The sequence below is a fragment of the Bemisia tabaci genome, chromosome 8 (genome assembly GCF_918797505.1).
Source record: "Bemisia tabaci chromosome 8, PGI_BMITA_v3".
Lineage (NCBI taxonomy): Eukaryota > Metazoa > Arthropoda > Insecta > Hemiptera > Aleyrodidae > Bemisia > Bemisia tabaci.
The window spans coordinates 35,608,607-35,634,515 of NC_092800.1; the positions used below are offsets into that span (position 1 = coordinate 35,608,607).

Below are 25,909 nucleotides of genomic sequence, written 5' to 3' on the forward strand. Positions count from 1 at the left end.
ATTTATTAATTACCGTCTGACATCCTTCTCCCTCGCTCATCGAGTCGCCCATCCGATCGCGCTCAATTTGAATAAAATTCGTACGGTGGCAGGCGCTCTAACTCAAATATAATCGGGGCTCCTGATATGGGGGAGGGGGGAGGAGGGGGAGGCCGGTATGAAGATCCGCCATTCGGGAGATCTGCGTAGTATTTTTTAGTGTCGAGAGATGAGTCTCTTGTGCAGTGTCTGCGAATTGCTCCTCTTGTTCTATCGCGCTGAGGAAGAACGCCGTATAAACCGCCAGGCGTGCGGCCAAATGTCCTTTGATAAAACTCGAATTTCCTGGTAAAAATATGTTGATTTTCTGCCGGTTTTTCGGATAATATTGCCCGCAATTCCACCGAAAAGTCCGGAAAATTTCAAGGGAAAACATTAGACATTTAGAAAACATTTAGAGGACATTTAGAAAAGAAAATTGGAAAATTTTTAGGGAAAAATTCTCCGAAAAATTGAACGGAAAATATTCGCGAGGTTTTTTTGAAGGTTCGTTTTTAATTGAAGGAAAAGTCGCAACTGACAAAGGCTCATAAGGCGTTTTCCCTTAGTACGGCAGAGTGTCCGCATTTTCCGATTAAAACTACCCTCTCTGTCTCACATACAGAACCATGGTATTCTCCGCAATACATATTTCTGAGGATAAAAAATACTTAAATATTACCGAGAATTTTTTGAAGCGTTAACCTCGCAAATGCGGCAGTATTAAAAGTTTTCGAAGCGTATAAAATTAACTCCACCGAAATCACATTTTTCACCGTGGTTTGCGAGCGAGTTTTCCGCCTTTTCCCGTTTTCCGAATAATTCCGATCGTCGATTCGTAGATTCGTCGATTCATCATCCGTCTTGGCGAGAAAGGGAATGGCCCGTTTTGATGCTTTCAATCAATCGTGGCCTAAGAAGAATTGGCTTTGTTGATCGAGTGCCTTCGTTTCATTTCAAACCTGTCGCCTTCTTAAACGTATCGATGCTGAATCGAAGATATAGACGTCCTTCTAACGATAAGAGAGACTTTCCGTGTTTTCAAGTCATCGAAATTTCATAGGAGCAATTTCTCGAGGATCATAAAAATTGCACGCAAGTCTAGAATTTTTCTCCTTCCGGAAAACATCTCACATTCAGCATTTTTCGCCGTAAAAATTGAAGTCGAACTTCAAACTGACGATACCTGCCAACAGATTAACAACATCGTTTACATGGCCGGATTTACCTACTTGCCGCCCATGGGCCGCCTGTATTTTGCCCCCTCTTCTCTTTTAGTTTAAAACATCAATAAAAACCATCAAGTGAACGTGCCGGAGGGAGAAGGGTGCATAAGACGCGTTTACTCGTGTAGGACACATTTTTTGCGTAAGCCCAGTCAACACTACTAGCAAAAGTTCACGGAACTTCGCGCGAAAGTTCAGATCCGTAAACCTATCTCTCTGGGGACAAGGCCTTTCATTTCGACGGTGAAACTACCAAACCACGTATCTCGGTTTGCGACGTCGCAGACTTCCTGTCATACTTTATTTTTTAAATGAAAAACTACTTAACGTCCAGTCTTGAAAATTTTTGTGATTTTTCCTCATCGTGCGGAGAAAATTCTGTGAAAATTTCAAGGAATGATATTGATTTGGTCTACTTCAAAAAAATAAAATGCGAGCGTAGATTTTTAAACACCGCAAATGAGATACGTGGTTTGGTAGTTTCACCGTCGATTTGTAAGAAATGAACTGAACAATTAAGAAAGAACAAACATAAATGCGTGGTTTACTAATTTTAACTTCCGCCGCCGTGCCGCGCTGACCACACTGTGTTTGGTGCAATGCGCGAAGTATTCATGCAGTCTTGTAGGCACTGTGCGTTTCACGCCGCACCGACCGCTGTTGACCGTACTGTGGTTGACGCAATGCGTGAAGTATCCATGCAGTCTCGTAGGCGCTAATATGTGTTACATGCCGACCGCCGTGTCGAGGGCTTCTCCTTTTCATCTCAAGTCCTCGTCATCATTTCTCTTTGCACCGCGCCGCTCCAGGCCAAATTGCGTGTTTGGTTTCTCTCTTAACTCAACTAATTAAAGGTGCGCAGTCTTTTGTATCACCGAAATACGACAAAATTCGAATTTAATGAACTCTCAGGAAATGAGAGATTTTGTCACCTTTTCTTGTTTGTAATTTTTTTCTGAATCCGATTTTTTTGTACCTGCATTTAAAAAAATTGCAAAATTTGCCGCCCCCTAGTTTTGCCGCCATGGGCCGCGGCCCATGTGGCCGCCCCTTTAATCCGGCCCTGATCGTTTATAAGTTCAATCAAAGCTTTGGGCAATATAATCGCATTATTTCGAATAGATAACTACTCGCCCTCCGCGGTATGTTTTCTGCCTATGCGGCGAAATTGAAGGAAAACCTAGGCTCAAAAGAAAGATATCTGGCCATGGGTCTACGTATTGTCTGACGATTCTATGTAGCACAGTCATTGAGAGATATAACTGTAAGTTTTTAAATAGATAATTTTTCGCTTTTTTAGGTAGATGTGTTGCCTATGCCGTGAAATTGAAGGCGAACCTCAAACGGACAATACCTGCCAACAGATTATAACAACATCGTTTATCAGTTCAATCAAAGCTTTGGGCGATATACTTAATTGCATCATTTTGAATAGATAACTATTCGTGCTCCGCGGTGCGTTATTTGCCTATGCCGTGAAATCGAAGGCGAGATTCAGTTAGACTGAGTATATCCCTCCACAGACTCACACATTCACACATCATGCATTTGGTTTCGTCAAAGCCAAAGCATGTATGACTGTTTTCGGATAACCCCGTCGTATAAGTTCTTAACGGTAAATTCAATAGTCATAATTTTTTTGTTTTTTTTTTTGTTTGTTATTTTAGGCTTTATATCCGGGGGATACTGCGGCAATACTCATAATTACTTTTCATTTTTTGCCCTCTTTTTACTCTTTACTAAACGCTTCATACTCTATTTTCCTTTGGAAAACTGGTCAACGTAATTTCTTGAAATTTTCCTTGATTTTTGTTGAGGTTTTTAATTTTACATTTCTGCCCTCCAAAATATTCTAATTTTATGAGGTAATTTTTCTTAAAACTGTATGCGGGGTTGAGTAAATTTGGTGGAGTGAATGGCCTTTCGTATGCTCCTTAGTTCTCACGAAGAATAGTCAATTCTATCTTGAAAGTGAAAGCAATTATAGTGCTTCACCTGACAGCACTGCGTCGGACTTACCACCTTGTGCCGCGGGCTCATCAGTGAGCCGCTTAAGCACATTTTGAGGGTTGCGAGCTCAATGAGATAATCTAAAAACATCGCTCAGAGAATTACGAAACACCTCCGATTATAAATCGCCCCTCCAGCGGTTCGATTGTCGGCTCGTTATTGAATGAGTTTTATCGATAACTCCCTATCTTCACAATGTCATATATCGATTAAGGCGATATATCGATTGCTATATATAGATTATTATTCTACGATCGACCCGCGTAAATATGACCCCGTGTGGAGTATTCGTGATTTCGTCATTTCCTTGGTCCGCGAGACAGCTTTGGAGGGTAGGGGGTAGCCTCTCAGTGGCACATTATCTATTTGCTTGGTATACTGCCGTGATAAGGAAGTACGCCGTATGAGCCCTCAGACGTTGCCAAATTTTCCTAGGCAAATAACTAATTTTCAAGAAAATTTGTGAATATTTTCCCTCCAATTTCTCAAATAATTTTGTTTGTAATTTTATCTGAAGTATCTGAAAATTCAATAAAGGAAAAATATTCATAAATTTTCTCAAAAATAAACATTTTATCGGAGGAAATTTGGCAACTCCCAAATGTTCATACGGCGTTCTTCCTTAAATTAGCCCGGCAGTATAAACATTGTATTTTTCCCTCACTTAGTGTAGGTAAGATTTAAAATGGTTGGGCCACATTTTATGATAAGAACCTATTATTTCTTGCTTGCTTTAGGAACAACGTAAGTGCCAGCAATTTAAAGTTTAAATTTGAAAAATGAGGATTTTGAGAAAAACATCGTTAAAATTTGCCGGTTCTATCGCCAGTCACCCTTCGAAATGTTTCAGTCGAAACGCTTACGACATCTTTAATATTGCGAATCGCGGTTTGAAATTATTTCATCCCAATGTTTTTAAGAGCATCATCAGGAGGTATTTAACATCGAAAACTGGAAATTTTTTTCCCTAACCCGGATTTTTGCTGTACTGAACGATTTCAGTTTCCACTTGAAGTAGGCACATTTTGTCTGAATCCATCAAAAATTTTATGAGAATCATTTGCAAGGGCACAATTGGACTACATTTTGCAATTTGGATCTATAAATTCTAGCCCGGTTTAAAAACAACATATTATGTGCCATTAGTTTCCCTATGCACATACGTTGTTTTCCAGAGGAGCCAGAATTTATAGTTCCAATAATTGCAAAATGCAGTCCAATTAGACTTCTGTCCCCAGGAATTACCCCCACATGCAGCTCGTGATCCAAGTCTACCTCAACCTCCTCGTCCTCCTATCAGTGGTGTACAAACATTTTGGCTCTGATTTGTAAAGTGAAGATGAACTTCTCGAAATCTCCATCTCGCAGAAAAATATTTTAAAATAAATTTCAAACATTTCCACGACATTTACTAACCTCGGGCAAACTTAACCTTAATTTATCTCGAAATTAAAAAATAAGAGACATTTAAAATGTAAACGCGATAAAATTACTCGCGCAAGATGGATGTCCACATTGCATATGAAAAATGTAAGACGCGATGCCGTGAGTCGTGAACTCGCAATGCTTTGCTCTAGTTTGTAGCAACATTACAAATAAGACAAACGCAAACAAACACAATGTGGAAATAAAGCGAGGGAAAGGATGCGCGTTAACGACGGCGTAGAGATACAACTATTCGTACTTGATGGACGTCCGTGCTGCATCTGAAAAATTGAAGGCGCGATGACGCGAACCGTGAGCTCTCAATGCTCTGCTTTATGCTGTCAATGAAGCGTCGCTCTGATTCGGGAGAAAAGTTTAAAAAAGGCCTGAAGACATCTCTCCTACCTTCGGCTGTATTACTCACGTAGTGCTTGAAGCACCATTACGAATAAGACAAACGGAAACAAATACAATATGGAAAAAGAGGGTGGGAAAGGATGCGTGTTTACGACGGCGCAGAGATACAACTATTCGTACTTGATGGACGTCCGTGCTGCATCTGAAAAATTGAAGGCGCGATGACGCGAACCGTGAGCTCTCAATGCTCTGCTTTATGCTGTCAATGAAGCGTCGCTCTGATTCGGGAGAAAAGTTTAAAAAAGGCCTGAAGACATCTCTCCTACCTTCGGCTGTATTACTCATGTAGTGCTTGAAGCACCATTACGAATAAGACAAACGGAAACAAATACAATATGGAAAAAGAGGGTGGGAAAGGATGCGTGTTTACGACGGCGCAGAGATACAACTATTCGTACTTGATGGACGTCCGTGCTGCATCTGAAAAATTGAAGGCGCGATGACGCGAACCGTGAGCTCTCAATGCTGTGTTCACGTTCAATTTTGCAATTTTTACTCCGTGCGATCAATAAACTTTGAGCCTGAAAATAGCGTAAACTTGTGCTGATTTGCCAAAATTTTCTAAACTCCTCTCCATGTAGGGAATGCCCTACCAGGAAATAAAACATTACGCCCCTTTAACCAGCCAAGGGTCTACGCCCTCAGATGCGAGCCAGTCCGACCCTGGTCACCGTCCGGCCAAAGTATCACAGGCGCCGTGCGACGTTTAAAAAATTTTCGGCTCCATTTTATTTTTTACGAATAAATTTTTCTACGAAGTCGTCCGAAAATTTCGCTGAATTTTCTTCGGGCTGCCGATAAAATTCAGCAAAATTTTCAAACAGATTCAACCAACAATTTCTCTGTAAAAAAAAAATAATACGGCGGCGGAAATTTTGAAACTTCGCATGGCGCTTGTAATTGCTAGAAGTTGTCGAATTCTGCAATTGAATCAGTGAGTGCGAAAACACACCAACTCAGTTTTTTTTTCGATTTTCACTTTTTTACGGTTTAGTAACACTTATGGGTAGAAGCATCTGCGCGCAAAAGGAAATTTCGAATTCGCAATTGGAAGTGCTCGAAACAGCGACGGGAAAAGTGAAAAATTGAAGTATACCATTGGAAATACCGATTTTTGGCCTTTTCAAGGGAAGCTGCAGAGTTCATCCGATTTTGCGGTTTTCTTTTTTCGGTTCAGTATACCTTGTACCAACAAGTTATACAAATATTCAAGCATTATCCACGTCGAAAAATATAAATTTTTCAGGGCAGACTATGAAAAATCAGTATCTGAAAGTCGGTGAGAACGAAAACACACCAACTCGGAAATTTTTAAACGCTTAATTCCCTGTCATCAAACATAGTGTATCGATTTCAATTTGGTGCTTTACAAAGTCTCTATAAGTACTTGTCCTTAGGCACCAAAACTTCGCCCGCTGCGAAGTTTTAGGTGTTTCCTGAACAATTTTTTTTTCCGAGTTGGTGTGTTTTCGAACTCACCGATTCAATTTTTGTTGCTGTTCCATACGAATTTTGAAACGTGAGTTGTTAATTTTTGAAAAAATCAGAGGAAACCGGGCTCTTTGTAGGTGCTTCCTCCCCTCCCATCAAAGGAGCCCAAAAGTACAGGGAGAGGGGGGGGGGGGGGGTCTTTTATCATGACCCTGCTTGCCGGCGCCATCCGCTAGCGCCATCAGCCATCAGCCATCATGATTGGCCAATAACGCCAGGAGCCTTCCGCGAGTGTGAACGCGAACCCGCGAAGCGCGGTGGTGGGGGAAGCGAAGGCCACGCCATTGGCGCAGCTCTTCAATGGGCGATCGTCGTTGTCGCTGCACTTTTTATCGGTGCCTGTTGTTTACAATTTTCACGCTATCAACCGTACTGCATTTTCCTCGCAAAGCGTCGAAGTTTCCGTGCTTACAACTTGTGAACTTTCCAATTTCTGTGTGAATTAACGTTACTCTAGAGTGCATAAACTATGTGAAGTGATTTTATTCCGGATTGCAATCAAGTGGACTCGCTCCGAAGTTGACTCGAAAAATGGGTGACAGGGTTTACGCGGTCGAAAAAATCCTGAAGAAAAGGACGAGAAAAGTAAGTTTCGCTCCTGATTTCTTGTCATTCCTCCTCTGAATTAATGTCTATAGCGTCCCATCTAAATCTTGAGATAAGTTTACGGGGGGTTTTTCTGGTTCTCGCGATATTTGTGAAAGGTCATTCTAACCTAATTTCTTGTCAATGTTTATATAATGCCGAAACTTTAAAATCCAAAGTTTTGGTTGTGCTGGTTTCATTTTTCGTCTAAAAATCAGTAGTTCTACACTATGACTGTGTCTTCTCTCAGTACATTTCGCTTTACCCAATCGAATTTTCCTTTGACGCTATCAAATGTCTTCCAAATCTGGAGCACCCCGACACTTTGTATTCGCGCCCATGACTCTTTCCATTTCCTGCAGATAGTCCCTCTCTAATCTTTTCAACAAGTTTTCAAACTATTCTTATTATTTCCGTTCATTAGTTTTATCTCATAGTTTTGTCTCCGATGAAGCACAATGTCAGCAGTCTTACTAAACACAGTTCATCAGACCTGAATTTGTAACTCCCTTTGATTTTAAATGTGTTAATACCTCTCTAATATTTTGTAGAGGTGTGGCATTCAGCTAATTTATTTTGCCTTAGCTTGTCTCTTTCTAATTAGGTTTATAGGAATCTAACAAGTTTTATGTTTCACTTCCTGATGTGCCTTTTCGATAATTGGAAAGCGCTTGAACATTGATAAGTAAACACTCATTGATGTTGCATCTTGAACTTCAAGTGATTTCCTTTTTCTTGTTTCCATCAAATTTCAAATTAAATCCTGTGCATTGAGATAATCTCTACTTTTCAAAATATTTAGTTTTACATATTTGTGTCTCATACCAATTTTAGGTTATGGCAGGTTACTACCGCCAGTAACATGTTTACGTAGTTATTATCATTAGTAGTAAATGATACTCCAATGGAAGATCTCTCTTTATGCTCGTTCTCTCTTTAAATACAATTCTCTGCAATTTACTCATGAATGAAACTCGTATCAAATAATGCCCCTGATGGAATGTCTGTGCCCATTTTGCACTTTCACCAATCCAACTGGAAACTTTTTCTTGGTTTTAATCCTGGGCTTATGTTTCTCTCTTAATCCAAATTGCTTTGAATATTTTTGAAATTTACTAGCCTCATATGTTGTCAAATTCTTATGTTTGATAAATTTACCCCCTTCACACAGTTGTGGGGATGTAGCTCAGTGGTAGAGCGCTCGCTTCGCATGTGAGAGGCCCCGGGTTCAATCCCCGGCATCTCCATTCGATTTTTGATAACCTCTTAAATTCATTTTTGAAATCTGCAGAGTCCATTCATACTTTTAAGAACATCTAAATTTTTTCATAACTTTATATTCACAAAACATGCTGTCTATGAATAGGTGTATTTACGATCTAGTAGTCATGCACTTACCAACTTCTCTCATCATCAATGTGACAATCAGACAGTCATTGTACCATCGAATGAACATTAGAAGCTTTCTTTTTCCTGTTATTAACCTTAAAGTTTGACTTTTAAAGTCTGCTTAGTAATCAATGTAGAGAGTGTTGTTCTTTTCTTCAGGAACATGACTGCCAATTAAAGATGTTTAGGTTGTTGTTCAATAATTCTGCTTGTCTAGCTCTGTCATCTATTTCATTTTCTTCAATCACTTAAGTGTGCCTACTCTAGAGACTACTGAAAGATTTACTAACTTAATTCGTTCATCTTAGTTTCTGGTCATTCAGATGGCTCCCTAACGCTCTGTTGTACTGATAATGATGAGAAACTTTAAACTTAGCATTCTAATGAATTTTTATTGCTCTGATACTGTGACTTAATAGCCTTATCTTTTCCTTTTTTCCAGGGCAAACAAGAATATTTTGTCAAATGGAAAGGATGGGGAAACAAGTAAGTCAAATTAGTGTTTTTATTCCGCAATGTATTTAAAGGCACACCATCGGCACTCCACTTTCCATAGCACACTCCTGTTTTATGAATGTCATTCTGATCAATTATTTATCACGATCAGGAAGTGTCCCAATTTGTCCACTAGTCCTGATACAAAAGACTTTCGGAAGAAACCATGTGAGCTAACAAATGAATTGTGCCATAAAGAATTAGTTTAGTTTATCGGATCCTATTTGCAAAGATGACAAACAATTGATCTCCAGTGTTCATTGTGCAGCGTAAAAGTTCATTTTAAACTGATCTAAACCTCTTTGTATTTAATGATCGAGCTCTTGCCTACCTTTTGCAGGTTTTGATCATTCATTACAGTTTTTTAAATAAATCTAGAACTGAGTATTAAAAACATGATTCATCCCATTCTACAATTCGTTGCCTTCTGGCCAAAGTACCTCAAGTGGCTTGTGATTGGGCACTGTATCGCCAAACTTCATTAAAATCGTCCAATTTTTTATGGAAAAACTAATGAACAGAGCCTCTGGAACATTTTACCTGCTACACATTTTGTCATCAAGATACATTTCTTAGATGTTAATGAAAGTATGTGCAAAAGTTTCAAGAAAAACTTGAAACAATACAGAAACTGTGTAAGATGACAGAGTAATGTGAAGGTGACCAATGAATGTATTCTTTTGTCCATATAACGATGACAAATTGAAAACAATCGGGTATCTCAATTGCAGTGTTTTAAAATGTCCAATAAGATTTTATTTTCCTTCAGGAAAACTAATAAAAATGCTCCCTTGCAATTTTTTGTGATTTTTTTAAAATTTCCAAGTGATTAAAATTTTGATAAAAACACTTTAGGAGGAACAGTTTCTTAGTTTTCCTTTAAAAAAATGAAACATGAGGAATGATTCAAAACCACGCAATTTGATGTAGGCATTTGAATAAAGCCACCTATGAGCTTCAAGGAAGCTTTGTCGGAGTCGTTATTTATCTTATAGTCTCACCATTTCCTGTTGATGCAGCAAATTGTTTCCAAATATTCTCCTAGCGGTACTTTTTCTGTAAGAAATTATTCTCTGAGTTTTTTGCTTTGTTCATCATATTTATACTTTAATTCCTCTCGATCAGGGTGTTCTCTTTTTTTTCTTTCCAATGCATAGCTAATTTTGGTTTATTTTTCACAGGCACAGTACTTGGGAACCAGAAGAAAATATTTTGGACGCCAGGCTAATCGATGCTTTTGAAGCAAGGTGAGCCAGACATTATGCTAAGCGTAGCTTTTCCAACTTTATATTTCCTCTGAAGTCACTGTTTATCTTTGCACCAAATTTTATTCAATGGTGTTGATAGCATTCTAGAAAACCTGCAGCTTCAGAATCTGATGAAAAACCCTGATGCTGTGCAGTTCAAAATGTCAATTTTCCATTATTTTATTATGACCATAGGATTTTTTTCTGTGGAAAAACAGCAATTTTATCATGTCAGTGACATTGGGAAGTCTCTATTCTATCTTGACTGTCAAAGGATGGAGGATATTTGGTCATTCTCAGAGTAATCTCATTTATATTTTATTCTCTGAAGACAAATATTTAGTCGCAATCTTCCCTGATACCAAACCTAAGTCGGGGATCTAGTGTGCACTTATCATTTATTATAGTCTTAGAGAACGAATGTTGCACATTTTTTCAATGATCTAAGCGGAAATCCACTCCTTCTACACTTTACAACATTTTGAACGGTAAATACTCCTCCAAACTCTAAAATCTTTTTTCTTTAATTTTGCAGGGAAGCTGGCGAGCCTCTGAGGCGAGGAAGGAAAAAAGAGATTCGAGAGACTCGATTTCATGTAAGAGTAAGATAACTTTTTTCTTCTTATTTCTTTATTTTAAACGTTAAAGTGGTTAGTATTAGTTCGCAAACCAGGAGTGCAGGAGAAAATGAACAGATATAACTAGACTTACTGTTAAGGTGATTTGCCAAGCTCAAGTGACGTGGTCGAACTGGCATGCGATATATCGCATCGATCAGGTCAAAAATCTTGGTCGATTTTGAATTTTTAGCGAAAAAAAGGACCATAGCCCCTGCGCATGAGCTTAATGAATCATCCTAAACCCGAAAATTAACAAAATTCCGAGAAATGAAAGCAGAATAGGGTTCGGAAAAAAACCTCGCATTCGATTCAGCCATCAATTTCTGTATCGAATGCGAGGTTTTTTTCCAAACACTATTCTGCTTTCATTTCTTGGAATTTTGCTGATTTTTGGGTTTAAAAAGATTCTTTAGGCTCATGCGCAGGGGCTATCGTCCTTTTTTTCGCTGAAAATTCAAAATCTGCCGAGATTTTTGACCTGATCGATGCAATATATCGCACTCCACTTCGACCACTTCATTTGAGCTAGATGAATCACCTTCATCTAATTGCAAAAAACTTGGCTTAATTTGTCGGCATGGTTTATGTTTTTACCAGGAAAATAAGCAACATTCTAACTTATACTTTTGTTATTGCATTTTTTATAATCCAAGAAAAGTTGACTTAAAGTTTCAAAATGCCATGATGTTAAGTTTTCTGTCTCCGAAAGAAAACACAAGAGGCAATTAGGACACAGTGAATGCACTAAGTTTGATTTTGGTTAAATACATCCTAATATTCTCGGAAATACAAAAGTAGCTCTTCATTTTCTCGCACTCCTTAACTGTTACTGAATTCTTAATTTTTCAGAGCAGTTTAGTTTGATGCAAAGATGAAAAGTATGTGATCTGAAAAACACAACTTTTTATTTAAGTGATACTCATCGCTTCATTGTCTCTAAAAACTTAATTCTTTAAGGAAGAGTATTGACATGAACCATATTGCTGTCCCGAGAGCGACATGATGTATCTCCATTGCGATTTTTCAAAATTTTTGCTCCTATTATCGGTTGAAATTTATACAAAATATTTTGTTAACAGAGAAGAAAAATCAAAGAGGTCTTAAGGTATTCCATTGACTAATTATTCAGAAGAAAAATTAAAGTATGACAGGAAGTTTGCACATCGTAAATGGAGATACTTGGTTTTTCACTTTGACCGTCAATATTTTTCATGTTCTGCACTCCTGACATCAACTTCGCCTCTCAGTAGGTTCTATGGGTTAAAAATATATCAGAACAAGTCAAGAAACAAATAAGTTACCGTAAATGTGTCTTCATTTTGTTTCTTGTCCGACCTATCAGCTGACATAGACTGATTTAGTGCCTGCGTCTTTGGATACTTGGTGTATTTGATGCTTTTGCCAGAGCGCATGAACTGTTTTGATATCAATTGCTGAGCCCACACAATTTAAGAGCAGTGCATGATAATTGCAATATATAGAATGATATTTAGCCACATAATCAGTCTATTGTGAGTACAATGCTGCTTCAGCCACTTACTCCACATGGAAGTAGCAAAGTAATTCTCCCTGTTACTATAATGTACTCATCTTTGTCTGCTAAGGTGTCCAATCTGTTTTAAATATGCAAAAGTTAGACACACTGTTTTGTGATGGTTGCTTTACCTTGAGTAAGTGAGGAAGTAAACTCCTTGAAGCAGTTGATTCAGAGCTATAAAATAACGCGCTCAAATAAAATATTTTGCAGAAAGGTATTCAATACTTTAATCGGTGCTGGAATCCATCTAATGCCATTTTACAAACGTTACTAACAATTTGTCCATGGGCCACAAATATGACAACCCAGGACTAAAATTACTTCTTGGAAATGTTCATGATCAAGGCAGTATTTTTCTCACCTTTAAAATTTTGTACCCCTCTCCTGACCATCTGTCAAAGGTTGTGCATTGATGGAGTTGTTGTGTAGTAGTTTTCTTCATTTACTCAGAGGGTGTCCGATAAATAAGGAGACACATGCTCTTCTGTTTTTTTTTAGCTAATCGAATTTCATTGAGAAAAGGACTTTCAAAGTTGCCGAAAATCCAGTCACAATTCAAATGAAATAATTTTGTCCCAATAGATTTCATGATGATTAACGATACATTGGTCGATTACATTCTAGAACATTCTACTGTTTGAGGTGCTCTTGTGGTACTGCAATGTTGTTCTTGCGATTTATCACATGTTTTCTGTGCATGCTCTTATCTATGGGAATTCTTCACTACTTAATAAACAGGAGAATGTTATGGGAATGGAAAATAACAGAATGCTCTAAAACTTAAGTAACTATACTGCAAACATATGCAGCAGTATCATGCGATACGGCAAAATCTGTCGGCATAAAATTGTTTGTTTAAAATGGGGTTGTATTTTTGGCTGTATTGAAAATTGTCTCTTTAGACATTATTTAATTAATTTCAAAATACAGTATATCTAAGACTCCTCACAATTTCTATAATTTCTTGAAATGAATTATGAAAAAGAAGGAAAAAGTGATTGCAATAGCCTCATCGTTGAAGTACAATCTTACGTATGATTAAGGATATTCTAACAAATTTTTGTTGTTGAACTATTGACGTGGTTTGTTCCAAAGTACTGATACACTCTGATAAAACGGCTCTTGTCAGAAATGGCCGGCAAAAGCGGAACTTCATGAGCTCTGAGACAAATCATTGTTGCCCTAAAGATCTGTCTATTGCATCGCCTGGCCAAACATGGGTTCTCAGTATATACATGGCAACAGATCATTTTTTTACTAGCTCGGGAAGTTCCAATAACAACTGGTTAGGGTCCTCATTTTATTATTTCTTTTTAATGGAAATGTTTTGATAGCTAACCAAAATTCAAAAGAACAACCGTACTTACAAGATTAGGTATGTTTGGTTTGTATCAGAAGTACTTTTATTCTTTATTTTTAAGCTTTTGTTTCATTTTACTCACCTGCACCTTCTCCTCTTTTTGTAGGGCTCTTATCATGAATCACCAAAAGATCAGGATGAAGAAGATGATCGAAATGATGTAAATAACAAAGCACAGAATGAGCGAGTATCTGTTGATACAGAAAATGATTCAGAAGATGAAGACACTCGCTCTCAGGGTATGCAGTGTTCTTTTCTTATGATTTTGCTCCTTGTTCAGTATTTCTTTACCCCTTCTTAGAATATTTACTACCATATCCTCTATTGCTTCAAGATAACAATAAGAAACAATTTTGAAAATGGCTAAGTTTATATCAGTAGGTAGAAAAAATTGGAAAAAAGATGATTGGTCAAGAAGAAAATCCTCATGGTACACCTTCCATGCAGCTAAGAAGAGAAAAGTGTCTATTTGTGACTGCCATAAATGTAACAGAATGGATCAATGCTCTTTACTTATCGTAGGTGTTCACTGTACGTGAACAGTACGGAAACGCTGATAAAGCTTGGATTTTGAAAGGTCCTCATGGAAGCAAAGAAACTGTTTGGATTTTCTAAGAAAAGATACGGATGTATGCATTTTTGATGAGCATTAAAAATAGTCATGGGGGTATGCGATTTTTCAATGAAGTCTATTTTATCAAATTCTTGTAGTTCAATTCTGTGTGTTGGTTCATTTCTTTATTATTCCTACGTTCCGATTCCTGAATCAGAATTTATTTTCACCACCCGAAGCTGAAGCTAGCCTCATTTTCCTTGGATTAATACCAAAGCTTTTATAATGTATTCACCGCTGAATATTGAAGATCACCGGGAGCTTTAAGACAACACTATCCATAGTCAATGTTGGAAAAATGATCTTTTTTTGTCTGGGGAAAAAATTCTGTCCTTCCCAGAATAAGGAACACAAGTGAAGTAAGGAAGTAGCAAGCTATTATAATTAAGAGGCACTAGTAGACACCCTATTTTTTGTCCTCATCTGTTTTACTCACATCTTGTCTCAAAAAATGAATTTTTAAACTAATTTCCAATGCTCAATACCATTTGGTTTCTAATTTTAGCGGATGTAGAGAGGGTAACTTCACCAACCACAACTGAAGGTTATGGAGAAAGGGATGAGGATGAAAGCAGTGATGATGGAGACGAGAGGGACAAAAGGCCAGTCGTAACAGGAACAAAACGCAAAGCGGAAGTACTGTCCAAAGAATCAGGCAAAATCGGTGTCACGATCACTACTAGTCCTCCCAATTCGCAAGCAAAAATCCCGAAACTGCAGTCGAGTATCGCTAAAACTGTGTCATCGTCACATCCAACCTCTGCAAATGTGAGTTTTTCCGTCAACCAAATTATCACGCTGGATTCTAGGTTATCTTATTGGCCTGATCCTATCAGGTCTTTTTATGACTTGTATACTCATCCGTTATATTTTAACCGATTTTTAGAAGACTAACACGGTTCCTGGTGGTCTGGAGAACCTGGAAGAAAAAAACGAATGTGGATGTTTTGATCAAAGGTTAGGGAGTACAGAAATCTTGGTGTCAGGGAAAAACAAAAAACTCAGGGAATTTGAAAATTAAGAGACCATGGAAACCCTACTACGAGAAAAAATTTCCACATTTGCGTAAAGTTATTGATCTTCTACAACTACAAAGACCTTGTCCTATCCAAAAAATTGCACTTAATATAAGTATCAAACTTTGCAAGAAGCACAATGATGCCACTTTTTCTTTCCAAAATCTGCTACTGAGTTCTGAAAAGCTTTCAGGCAAAAAACAGAATGAGGTTGTTGCATAGGTTTTTTTTAATTCAGTCTGTACAAGTTGGAGGTGTGCTGATTGTTAAGGTATTTTTTAAAAATTTTCTGATGATTGAAACACAGAGAAAAAGCCCTGAAAAGTCAGAAACGATTTGAAATAGGGTTCCTTCCCGCACCTCGAAATCACGTGACTCTAACTTCACAACGCACGGCCACGGGTGTTTGCTATCTAAACTGCGTGCTAATATGAGTGTTTTAAAAAATTGAGAAAAATTGAGTTATCCAATTAAATACACTTCTTTTATCTTGATGGATACCTGAAGATAAGGTGAATTATTTCAGATTTAGTTTTTGGCCCTGTTCAATCGAAAAGTGAGTTAAAAACCACTCCTCTCCTGTTTTCTTCACGGAGCGAAGGAGCCGTTCGGCGGCGGGCGGTGCACAGCAACCGGCCCTGCTTGGGCTCCGCTGGCAGGGTCCGCTCATCATCGTAGCCAATTAGAGCTCAATATAAACATAACGTAACCCAACCTCCACCAGATGAGGTGGATGGGTCAGTGAGTACAGAAGTGAATTCCTCCGTAATTTTCGGTGAGATTGTTTTGTGAGAGGTTGATTGGATTCTTAAAAGATAAATGATAATAATTATAGAGGTGTTTTCACAAAAATTTAAGCAATAATGTTGGTTTTTTTCACTCTGAAAATGAAAATAAGCTTCCACTGCTTTACTCTATCCATGTATAGATGTCAACATTAAAAAATTGGAATATTACTTAAAACCATTGAGAAGATGATGTTGAGTAGTTGAGCACTTACAAACCTATATTTCGGTTGTGTTTCTCTTGAAGTCATTAATCTCTATCATTTTTGCTCTCCTAGGTGCAGGGGAAAATTGATGGCCGAAGGCCCTCAGCAGGATCGAGTCCTAAGAGTAGCATGTCTCCAAGAGATACAAATGAAGGTTCCACCTCTCCGCACCCGAACGCTAAACAGTCGATCGGGTCTCAGTCGCTTCCTACCAGTATAAAGTCGCCGCCTCCATCACCTGTTTCCGCGCGGTCAGATAAACGAACCGAAGCCATCCTATCACCGGTTAATTCTCAGCCTATGCAGGTACTGTAAACTTCTCACTTTTTTAAAATTGTTGACTGCTCGATTAAGACCCTTTTTTCCCAGCATTGGATTTCTTAGGGATGAGTTGCAGCAAACCATTTTTTTAAATTTTAATACGTAATCCTACACAGTTTTGTTCACCATCATGTCCATGTATGCCATGTTTGGTTCAACAAAAATTGGAAGTATTGACCAAAATCGGCCTAACTGCATTTCACGTTGCCTGATTTCCTCTTGTGTGTTCTTCCTTTAATGGAAAACTAAATGACATATTACTTTGAAACTTTCAATGAATTTTTCTGAGATTTTCAAGAGTTAACTCACAAAATTGCAAGTTAGAGTGTTGCCTCAGATTATTGTTTCTTTGTTTGTTCAAAATAATGGAGGCTGAGAGAAAATTTGGCAGTGTCTGATGCTATTTTCAGGACTAGAAAAAGCTCCTAAAATTTTATAAAATGCTCGCACCAGCTGAAATTTAATTAAATTTAATTAATGTTTAGTTGTTGTCTTTTGAAAAATTATGTAAAAAAAGGAAAAGCTTGCAGAAAGAGACAGGGCAATATTCACTTGTTAAGCAGTATGTCTGATAAGGCCAAGTACGAATTTGGAGAATGTCAAATGAGATCTGATTGTACATATTTGTCTTCTTCTGATCTTTGTTGATAGAATTAGCTATTTTTCCTCCTCCAAAATTGCTGGTGCAACATCACCTCTCAACAATTACAAATGTGCATTTCAAAGTGCATCTTGAGTTGCCGTATTCCAATGCCTTTGTTTTACCATATGTTTCCTTAGAATGAGGAGATTTTTGTACGAACTAATGTATTTCTCCGCAGATACCACAATCCACAAAAAATGAAGTAAACATTTTTGTGGACTTAGTTTCTGTAGCATTCATGTGACTAAATTTTATTCATTAAACCTGCAGCTAGTACAGAGATTTCACAGTAGATCAGCTAATATTTTTCGGAATGGTTGAAGCACAGTTTCAAAGGAGACACAACTGGTGTAAATGATTATTCCATTTCAGAGAATTTAAGTACAGGTCATGAGTACGAGTATTGAGCAAACAGCCTTTTACTGATGACTCAATCCAAAAGCTCTCTCATTACAAAAGCAAGCTCACCATTTTGGCGGAAAATTATCCAAAGACAGATGACAAGAAAGCAGTATCATCTTTTTTGCTTTAAGTTTTTTTTTTTCATTGACCTTTAGTCATGTTCTTATGCTCTTCTTCATTGATGAAGCCCTTACTGCTGCCTATAGCTTCAACAACAGTTTTCAATTTTCAGTATATTAAGGTGATTTGATGGACGTCATATTTTGTGTCAAAAGGACATGCGATATATCGCATTGATTGGTTTGAAAAAAATTACAGGCACCTGAAATTATGGAACGAATTGATGCGATATATCGTATGTCGCTCTGATACAAAAAATGGCGTCCGTCGAATCACCTTAAGGCGAAGATTTAGGTGCAGTTTCACGACAAGGAGAGGGTCTTCATCCTTGCGTGGAAATGAGTTTCACCTCATCGAGGGGCGCGTTGCCTTTTTCTGCAAAAAAATAGTTCCAAATACTGATAATAAGTGCAGTATTTGCATTAGTGCGAGAAATGCAGTATTTGAATGATTACCTCTTGGTGATACACAATGTCTCAAAGGGTGTCTACTCAACAATTGCTTCCGAAAGTCATCTTGAACAAATAATTAAATAAACCAATCTCTTCAGAAATGTTACTGGATTTGATCTGTTAAAATAAAGAAATCCTCCATTCATCTCCAGAAATTTGTTCAATTTTTCATTTGAACAGAAAAAAAGCCCTTCAAGTTGGTGCCAGCACTTACTTTTCTCTCCATTATGTTCCAACCAAAACTTTTACAGTATAAACATATTTATTCAATTTGAGTGTCATCGTGAGCTCTTGAGGGTAAATGCTGGTGAATTTCTAATACTCTGAAAACTGATACTCTAATTCACAAAAATAGAAATATCAGTCATAAACTTGAACAGTGGGATTCGGAAAGGCTCATTGAAACTCAACTGTTATATTACAGCTAGACACTGCTGAACTCATCATCTCCCATGCGAAGGAAGGTATATTGATTGTACTGTTTCAGTATATCTTACTTACTTTTAATATGTCTGTAGGAAAGCCATCCTATATATTTCCCAAATACCAAGAAATTTCTTTACACTTGTGAGAAAAGACTCTGACATTTTCAGACTAATATGTGCAGTCGCACATATTGAAAAAATGTCGCTCTCTTCTTAAAAATGATATGTTCGTAGAGGCACTGAAATAGTGCAGACAAGGTATGGTCCTTTGTGCAGGAGAGGACGAACTGTGCTAGTTAGTGCAGTATGGGATGATGTTAGTTAATGATGCCTCCTGTCAAGAAATTTTTTAAAAGATACAAACAACAGCAAGCCAAGTTACAGAACAAGCTAAAATCGGTGTGGTAATTTCAGGGTTGCCATAGTCAGGGAAAACCGGGAAATTTCAGGGAAAATGACAAAAATGTTAGGGAAAATTTGTTAAATCACCTTTATTTGCTTTCTAAAACGAGTTTGAGGTTTCATAAAACAAATTTTGCCCAAAAACTATAATCAATCATGCCTTCTTCACCACTTATCATATCTTCAATTGTCAGGGAATTTCAGCAACATGTGTCAGGAAAATCCAGGAAATGTCAGGGAATTTCATTTTCTAAATTCTGTGGTAATCCTATAATTTTTGGTTGGTGCAGTGGGAACAAATCCAACCTGACGGGTTAACGTAACTAATATACCTTAACTATAATAACGTTACTAATATTACTTTTGTTGTTTTTTTAGGCAAATGGTGGAGCCACTGCCGCTACTCCAGTGGCTGCCCGAGCAGAAGAACCTCCGAAAACAGAAGACGACCCCGCAGTCTCTAATAACAATAATAACAACATTCTAGTCAATGGCCACCATAAGAAAGAAGAAAAAGTGGAACCTGTGCGAGTGACGCACATTCTCACTAACCCTGGTCCAGACTACTGGCGATCCAAGAACCCAGTTGCGGACGAAGTTTTCATCACGGACGTCACAGTCAATTTGAGCACAGTCACCATCAGAGAGTGTAAAACTCAGAAAGGCTTCTTCAGGCAGAGAGATGATAAATTCAATAATACCGCGTCTAATGACATCAAATAAGTGACTTCCCACAAGAGTATTTTTCTTATTCCCCCTGTAACCAATGAGATGAACCTCTTCAGTAAGGTCGATGGAATTTCAGCATAGCTTCCAGAGAGTTATCAGCTGCGTTCTTCAGTGGATTCTCGACAGAATACCTAAATCTCAATGAGATGTTAAATTATTTTATATACCCTCAAGGGAAGGCAGGTCTCAAAACGCTTTTATTATAAGTGTTAAGTCTCACCAGGAAAGCAAAGGTGAGTCAATTAGGTTAGGTTAGTGTTTACTGGTTAGGTTAACCATTAACGGTTGAATCAAAGACTTAACCATCCAAATGTTGTCATAAAAATGATGCAACTTACGAACTGTAATTATAATTATTGCAATGAATTTTTAATTACTTTTCCACTCAGACCTGTCGTGAGGATAAATTTCCACTCAGGCAAGAATCTATGAGGCTTCGTGATTGTACGATGTATTTCAAGCACATTGAATTTGAGTTCGTTTATATTTTGCAAAACCCCACAAGATCCAAATATCTTCAAGTGTTTCTACTGTGTAGAATTTGAAAATATAATCAGCCGAAGCTTACAAAGCTCCGAATTTTCTTGTGAATCAACCTCTATAGTAGTGTGCATTGATCCAAACCTGCTAATGGATACAGATTAGAAAGAAATCATATTTCTTAATTGCTTGCAATAAGTTTTCGTTTTTATGAGTGATTAGCTGTGTGTTTTGCATTCTTATGGGGCATTTTTGCTGTTCTTTTACTTATTTTATGTTTATTTACTTATTTCACAAAAATATTTGTCAATATTTGGGACTTCTGGTTAAATGATTGCACTAATTTTACCAAATTTGAATTAGGCAAAAAGAGCAGAAAAAAGTCCTGTTATTTCATTGAGTTGAAAAGGCTACGTTGCTCACCGTTAGTCAACCAAAGAATTGATGAAACCTTCGTTATTCAGAAATCGTTTGCTGGCAGTTTTAGACTGTTGTATATAACAAATCAATCAAACTTGGTCTAACCGTAACAAGTGTTTTGATGAACAGCTTTAGTGCAGGGTTTCCACAATCGAAGAAAAAATGTCAGGGAATATGACGAAAGTGTCAGAGAGAATAGTTAAATCCCCTATTATTTGCTTTCTAGGTAGTGTTTCATGTTGCCAACAACGAGAGTCCTGTGTTTGGTTTAAGAAGTGGCACTTTTAACCAGCTTGTTTATTTTAAAATATCAGGGAATTTCATTTTCTAATTTTTGTGGAAACCCTGTCTAATTCCATCTGGAAATTCTTTGAGAAAAGACAGGCAAGGAGAAAAAAGGTAATTTTTAGGTTTGAAAGTTAGACTTTCAATGTTTGTAACAAATTGCTTTGAATTTTCTTGGATTGATGTTGTATCAAAAAGGATAAATGTTTTTAATAATTAGGAATCCCAATGAGCCGCAAGTTGACAAGAAGTATTTATTATCATTGTGTTTTTATGTGCCTTCAATTCTTTTGCTATCATGCAATTCGGATCCATACTACTTCCAAATTTTTTTAAAAAAAAATTGTGTTGTTTTTTACCATAAATTTTCTTCAAAATTTTGATCTCACTGTCTAAGTTTGACTTTCTGGTTAAAATTTTACATGGAAGATAAGGTCTTTCTCCTAGAAGGTTAGACACAAATGTCTATCTTTCCCATATCCTCTCAACAGAATTACCAAAAAGTTTTAAAAGAGGAATAATTTCTCTCTAAAACACACTCTTATGATTGTTTTTAAATTATTTTAACAATGACTGATGTCGATAAATCTGTTTCTCAAATTGCAAAGTTGTAGATCTCTGCTCATGTTTAATTTTTTTAAAGGAAAACCAACCACCAGTTTCTGTCAAAAGTTTCATTTTTTTCACTTTTTCTAGAAAAATCAGTTAAAATTAAAGGGAAAAATTTTGATTAGTTTTTCTCGAAAAAAATAGAAGGTAATCAGAGATTTTTTCGTATTAAAATTACCGTCTCCAGCACGAGAGAACTTATCTTAGCTGTTTCAGTATTTCTACAAACATTTTATTTTTTCATGGGAGAACTGTGACAAGAATTAATCCAAAAAGTACGGAGTCAATTCTAACTAGGATTAAAAAAACTCACTAAAAATTTTAGGAAAATTTATGTGACCGTTTTCCTGTAAACAAATAAAATGTAAGTAAAAAATACTGAAACGGTGCAATCAAGATACAACCCTTAGTGCAGGAGACGTATTGAGATTCGCATTTTATGTATTTAGCCATTGATAAATTATTTTACTAAAGTTTGTATATAGATTACGACTGTATCAGAAAATCCTAGCTTTTCAGGGGCTCATTCTTGGTTAAAAGAATCATTCACGAACGTTTTTGATCTGTTAGTTGTTCTTTTTATGAAGAGGTATTCATCTCATTGGTATGTATATTTCCTGTATCATTGATGTTAAATATTTAAATAAGTATTCACAATCTGTAAATTTTTACCCTCACCTCTGTTATCAGTTTGCAAAGTTATTTTCTTGCAAAAGCCATCTTTATGAGTATACATGTATACATTTATTTATTTATTTTTTTTGTTCATGAAAGGAATTACTTGCTTAAAGAGTAGTTAGTTGTATCTGTAAAAACAAAGATTTTTATACTATACCTACCGTGTACGTAGTTAGGTCTCACCTTGTTTTAGTTCTAGTTAGTGTATAGATCTGTCCTTTACTTTTTTCAGACATTGAATGATGAGCTGTCCATAAATAAAACATAAATTTAAGAAAGAATAGTTGTTATCGTCCCATCAATGATGTTCTATGAAATGAAGAATGTCAGAAAAAGTCTGGAATTCTTTACTAGTTTGATTAGCAAATTTTGAATAGTTGGGAGAAGGTCTCTCTTGCAGTTTTGGAGAGCAGTTTTGAGGAAGATGAGGGTTGTAAATCTTTTACGAGTAATTTTTTTAGAAAAAGGGTAGTAAAGAATCTCTGTGTGTAACACTTCATTTTACTAAACCTAAATCTTCGGGGAATATGAGTGCATAAGTATGCATTTCCATGGGAATGGACCACTAGACAAGGTACGACTCAAAGCATTCTGATACATGATTTTTAACCAGAATCTCACGTAGAACACGATTCGCGCAACAAAAACTAATGAAATAAATTCCAAACGAAGATATTAACGTTTTTATTTAACATTGGTTACGAGAAATTCGAACTGCCCGCTCACAAGAAACTCAAAGCTCTACAGGAGTCAATTCGCGCACAACAACGGTTTCAACAAGCTTCTCAATCGAGTAATGTTCAATTCCCACCATGTGTTGTTCAAACTATAAGCAATTTGCTACAGCTGAGCCAAAGCGTCAAGATTGAGGTTGCCGGATTTTTATATAGCAGAAACTGTCATGATAACGTTTAGCGCACGATGTGAATCACGCAGAGCATTGAGTTTTCATGAGCGGGTGGTTTGAATTGACGCATCAAGAATTATTGAATATCTTCGTAAGGAGTTGATTTTGGTAATTTTCGTTGTGCGTATCGTGTTTTACGTGAAATTTTGGTCAAATAACATGTATCAGAATGCTAAACATCGTACCATGTCTAATGGTCCATTTTCTTTCAAAATGTTTTGATTTTCATAGCAAATGATGGGGTGGTTATATTTTCCTTATGAGTACCGTGATGGGAGTCCTTTCTTCTTCTTTTTTTTTATAAAAAAACAGGAAAATGAAATAATATAAATCTGTATTGTATAATTTATGGATAGCTCCGAAAACGTGAACCTGAATTGAATTTTGTAGGTTTGAATCAAAGGAGAAAGGGTCTGCTCCGTTTTGTTTGACTTGCTTGAGTGAGGTCAGGAATTTTACTACAAAGGCCCAACGGTAGGAATGATAATTGGGTCATGATAATTTCTGAACGGTTTTAGATGGGCTTTTTCAAGTGCTGTTATCAGCCGAATCCAAAATTATGCCAATGTAACTCCGATCAATGATGGAAATGCAAAAAGAAAGCAAAGACTGGTCTCTCGCAATTTGGTTGCAGATGTTCTCTTTGGTTTTCACTCAGTAAAAGACTTCCTGACGTCTATTTCACTGTCTATATAAGGTGAAATTGAAGGCGTCAATGACTCTCCTAGCCTTGCTATTAGCCGAAAATGTAACCTTGGGTCATTTTTTACTCTCTTTTTACGATCCATTGGCTATGAAAGAGTATCTTCTTTGTAACATTTTTGGCAAGTAATAGTCAACAGCAATAATACTTTTTGTAGTGTGTGATAGACAATAAAATTGTCTTTTTTAAAAGGGAAATTTCTTAAGAATGTGAAGCTGGAGTAATTACAAGATTTACTGTCCGTCTGCTTTGCTTTATCTTTTAGAATGATGAAAATGAGGTTTTTTTCCAAGCCATTGTGCTCCTTCAATAGCTGTGGTAGTTGATCAATTCCCAAAATTTCTTGTACATTTTGCAAGTGAATTTTTTTGAAACAAATTTCATGAAATCTTCTATCTTTGTAACTGCAGAGGTTGTTTAATAATTTCTGAATGAAATTTCCTAGGGTATATTCGTTCTCTTTCCATCCTGACTAATATTTCAACAGATTTTCCTGTGCAAAGTTGGATTCTTGCATGCCTCAGGGATTTACAATTACAGTACTTTTTTTTGTGTAAAATTTTGCGAGAACTCGATATCGTGTTGGTTTTTTCTTACACAAACTCTCGAACTTAAAAAAAGCTTCCAAAGTTGAGGACTTACTGGAGGGGATCTCCCATGATGCGCTAAGAGTCCACCTTGAATATTCAGTTTAATTCCCCATGCGCAGATAAGGAGGGAATACATTAGCAGGGTTGCCACTTTTGTCAGCGAACTCCAAGGCTGGAACAGCAGGAACCTTATTAATGTATTCGCTCCGTATCTGTGCATGAAGAGTTCAACTGGTTCAAAGGAAATTAGTGGCACCATTGTATTTCTTGTGTAATTTTACATGAATAACTAGTACTTTAATTGCAAGTTCTTGTGCTTTACAGGAGCTTAATTGAATTATTTGAAATCATAAAAAATATTAATGTAATTTGACTCGTCAATTGTTTCCTAGACTGATTCTGTTGGTTTTTTTTCAAACTTTGGTGAATCAAATTATTGTGTCAGAAAATTTGCGTGAAGTTTATTTGTTACAATATTCAAGTATTTACTTTGTTAGTCAATTGATCGTCCATTTTATAGGACTTTTTATTTATACTCATGAGTTTCTTTCCTCCTTTTTGTATTACTTTTTTTTTCCTATTTCAGACAGTGATGAATCCCCCTTTCTTTTTGCCCCACTGACTCCTAATTTTTAGTGCGAGATATGCATGAAAATATGAATGTCCTAAATTCTAGTTATTATTACTGGTCCCATTATTTTAGGACCTCCTATCAAGCTAGAACCACATTATTACGTCAATTGCTTAAGCAAAGAGTCAAAGACCCATCTGCAAAACCAGCATTTAAAACCTCTAGTTGCAAAGGAGAAAACAATTTTTTGGTTGAACTCCAATTGTAGGATGTATTTCCTGGCAGAGGACAATTTCTTCAGCTGTAGAAATTTTCATCATTCGATACTTAAAATTTTTATTTCCCTACGTATCATTTTTTCTCACTCTCTATCTCTCTCTATATAAAGCTTCAACAAGTGATATGTTAGTAATCTTACTGCACAATTTGTATTTACTTTTCACGATCGAAAACAGCCATGGTTGCCGTGTAAAGTTCCTATTAAAAAATCATTTCTGTACCCGAAAAAGTTCACGTTAAACTTCAAACGGTCAAAACTTTTGACTCTGTATATTTGTGATTTACGCTAAGCCCTGTAATTAAGTGCCCCACTAGTGACCTGCTACAAATAAAACTAGATGACAGTACTTATTTCTGTTTTTTTCTTTACTGTGACATCGCCCCTGTCCTCTCCGAAAACCTAGTTTCTCTCAAATGTCATTAGATTCCTAGTGACTTCTGTTGACTTGATTT

The 25,909-nt window shown here is 36.8% G+C and overlaps 1 protein-coding gene and 1 non-coding gene across 3 annotated transcripts; both read left to right on the forward strand.

Moving 5' to 3' along the window:
- Positions 1 to 6,869: 6,869 nt before the first annotated feature.
- Positions 6,870 to 25,807, forward strand: LOC109038770 (uncharacterized). Of its 2 annotated transcripts, none has more exons than XM_019053956.2 (8): positions 6,870 to 7,172; positions 9,004 to 9,047; positions 10,238 to 10,303; positions 10,839 to 10,905; positions 13,927 to 14,059; positions 14,939 to 15,201; positions 16,513 to 16,746; positions 19,584 to 25,807. In XM_019053956.2, exons 1-8 carry the CDS (start codon positions 7,119 to 7,121, stop codon positions 19,926 to 19,928), a joined length of 1,206 nt encoding a protein of 401 aa, XP_018909501.2. In that variant the 5' UTR covers positions 6,870 to 7,118; the 3' UTR covers positions 19,929 to 25,807. The 2 variants fall into 2 exon arrangements, with proteins under 2 accessions (XP_018909501.2, XP_018909502.2); XM_019053957.2 differs by having other exon boundaries at positions 6,871 to 7,172; positions 10,839 to 10,899.
- Positions 8,348 to 8,419, forward strand: TRNAA-CGC (transfer RNA alanine (anticodon CGC)). Its single transcript has one exon. It is a non-coding gene; the product is annotated as a tRNA-Ala (tRNA).
- Positions 25,808 to 25,909: the final 102 nt, after the last annotated feature.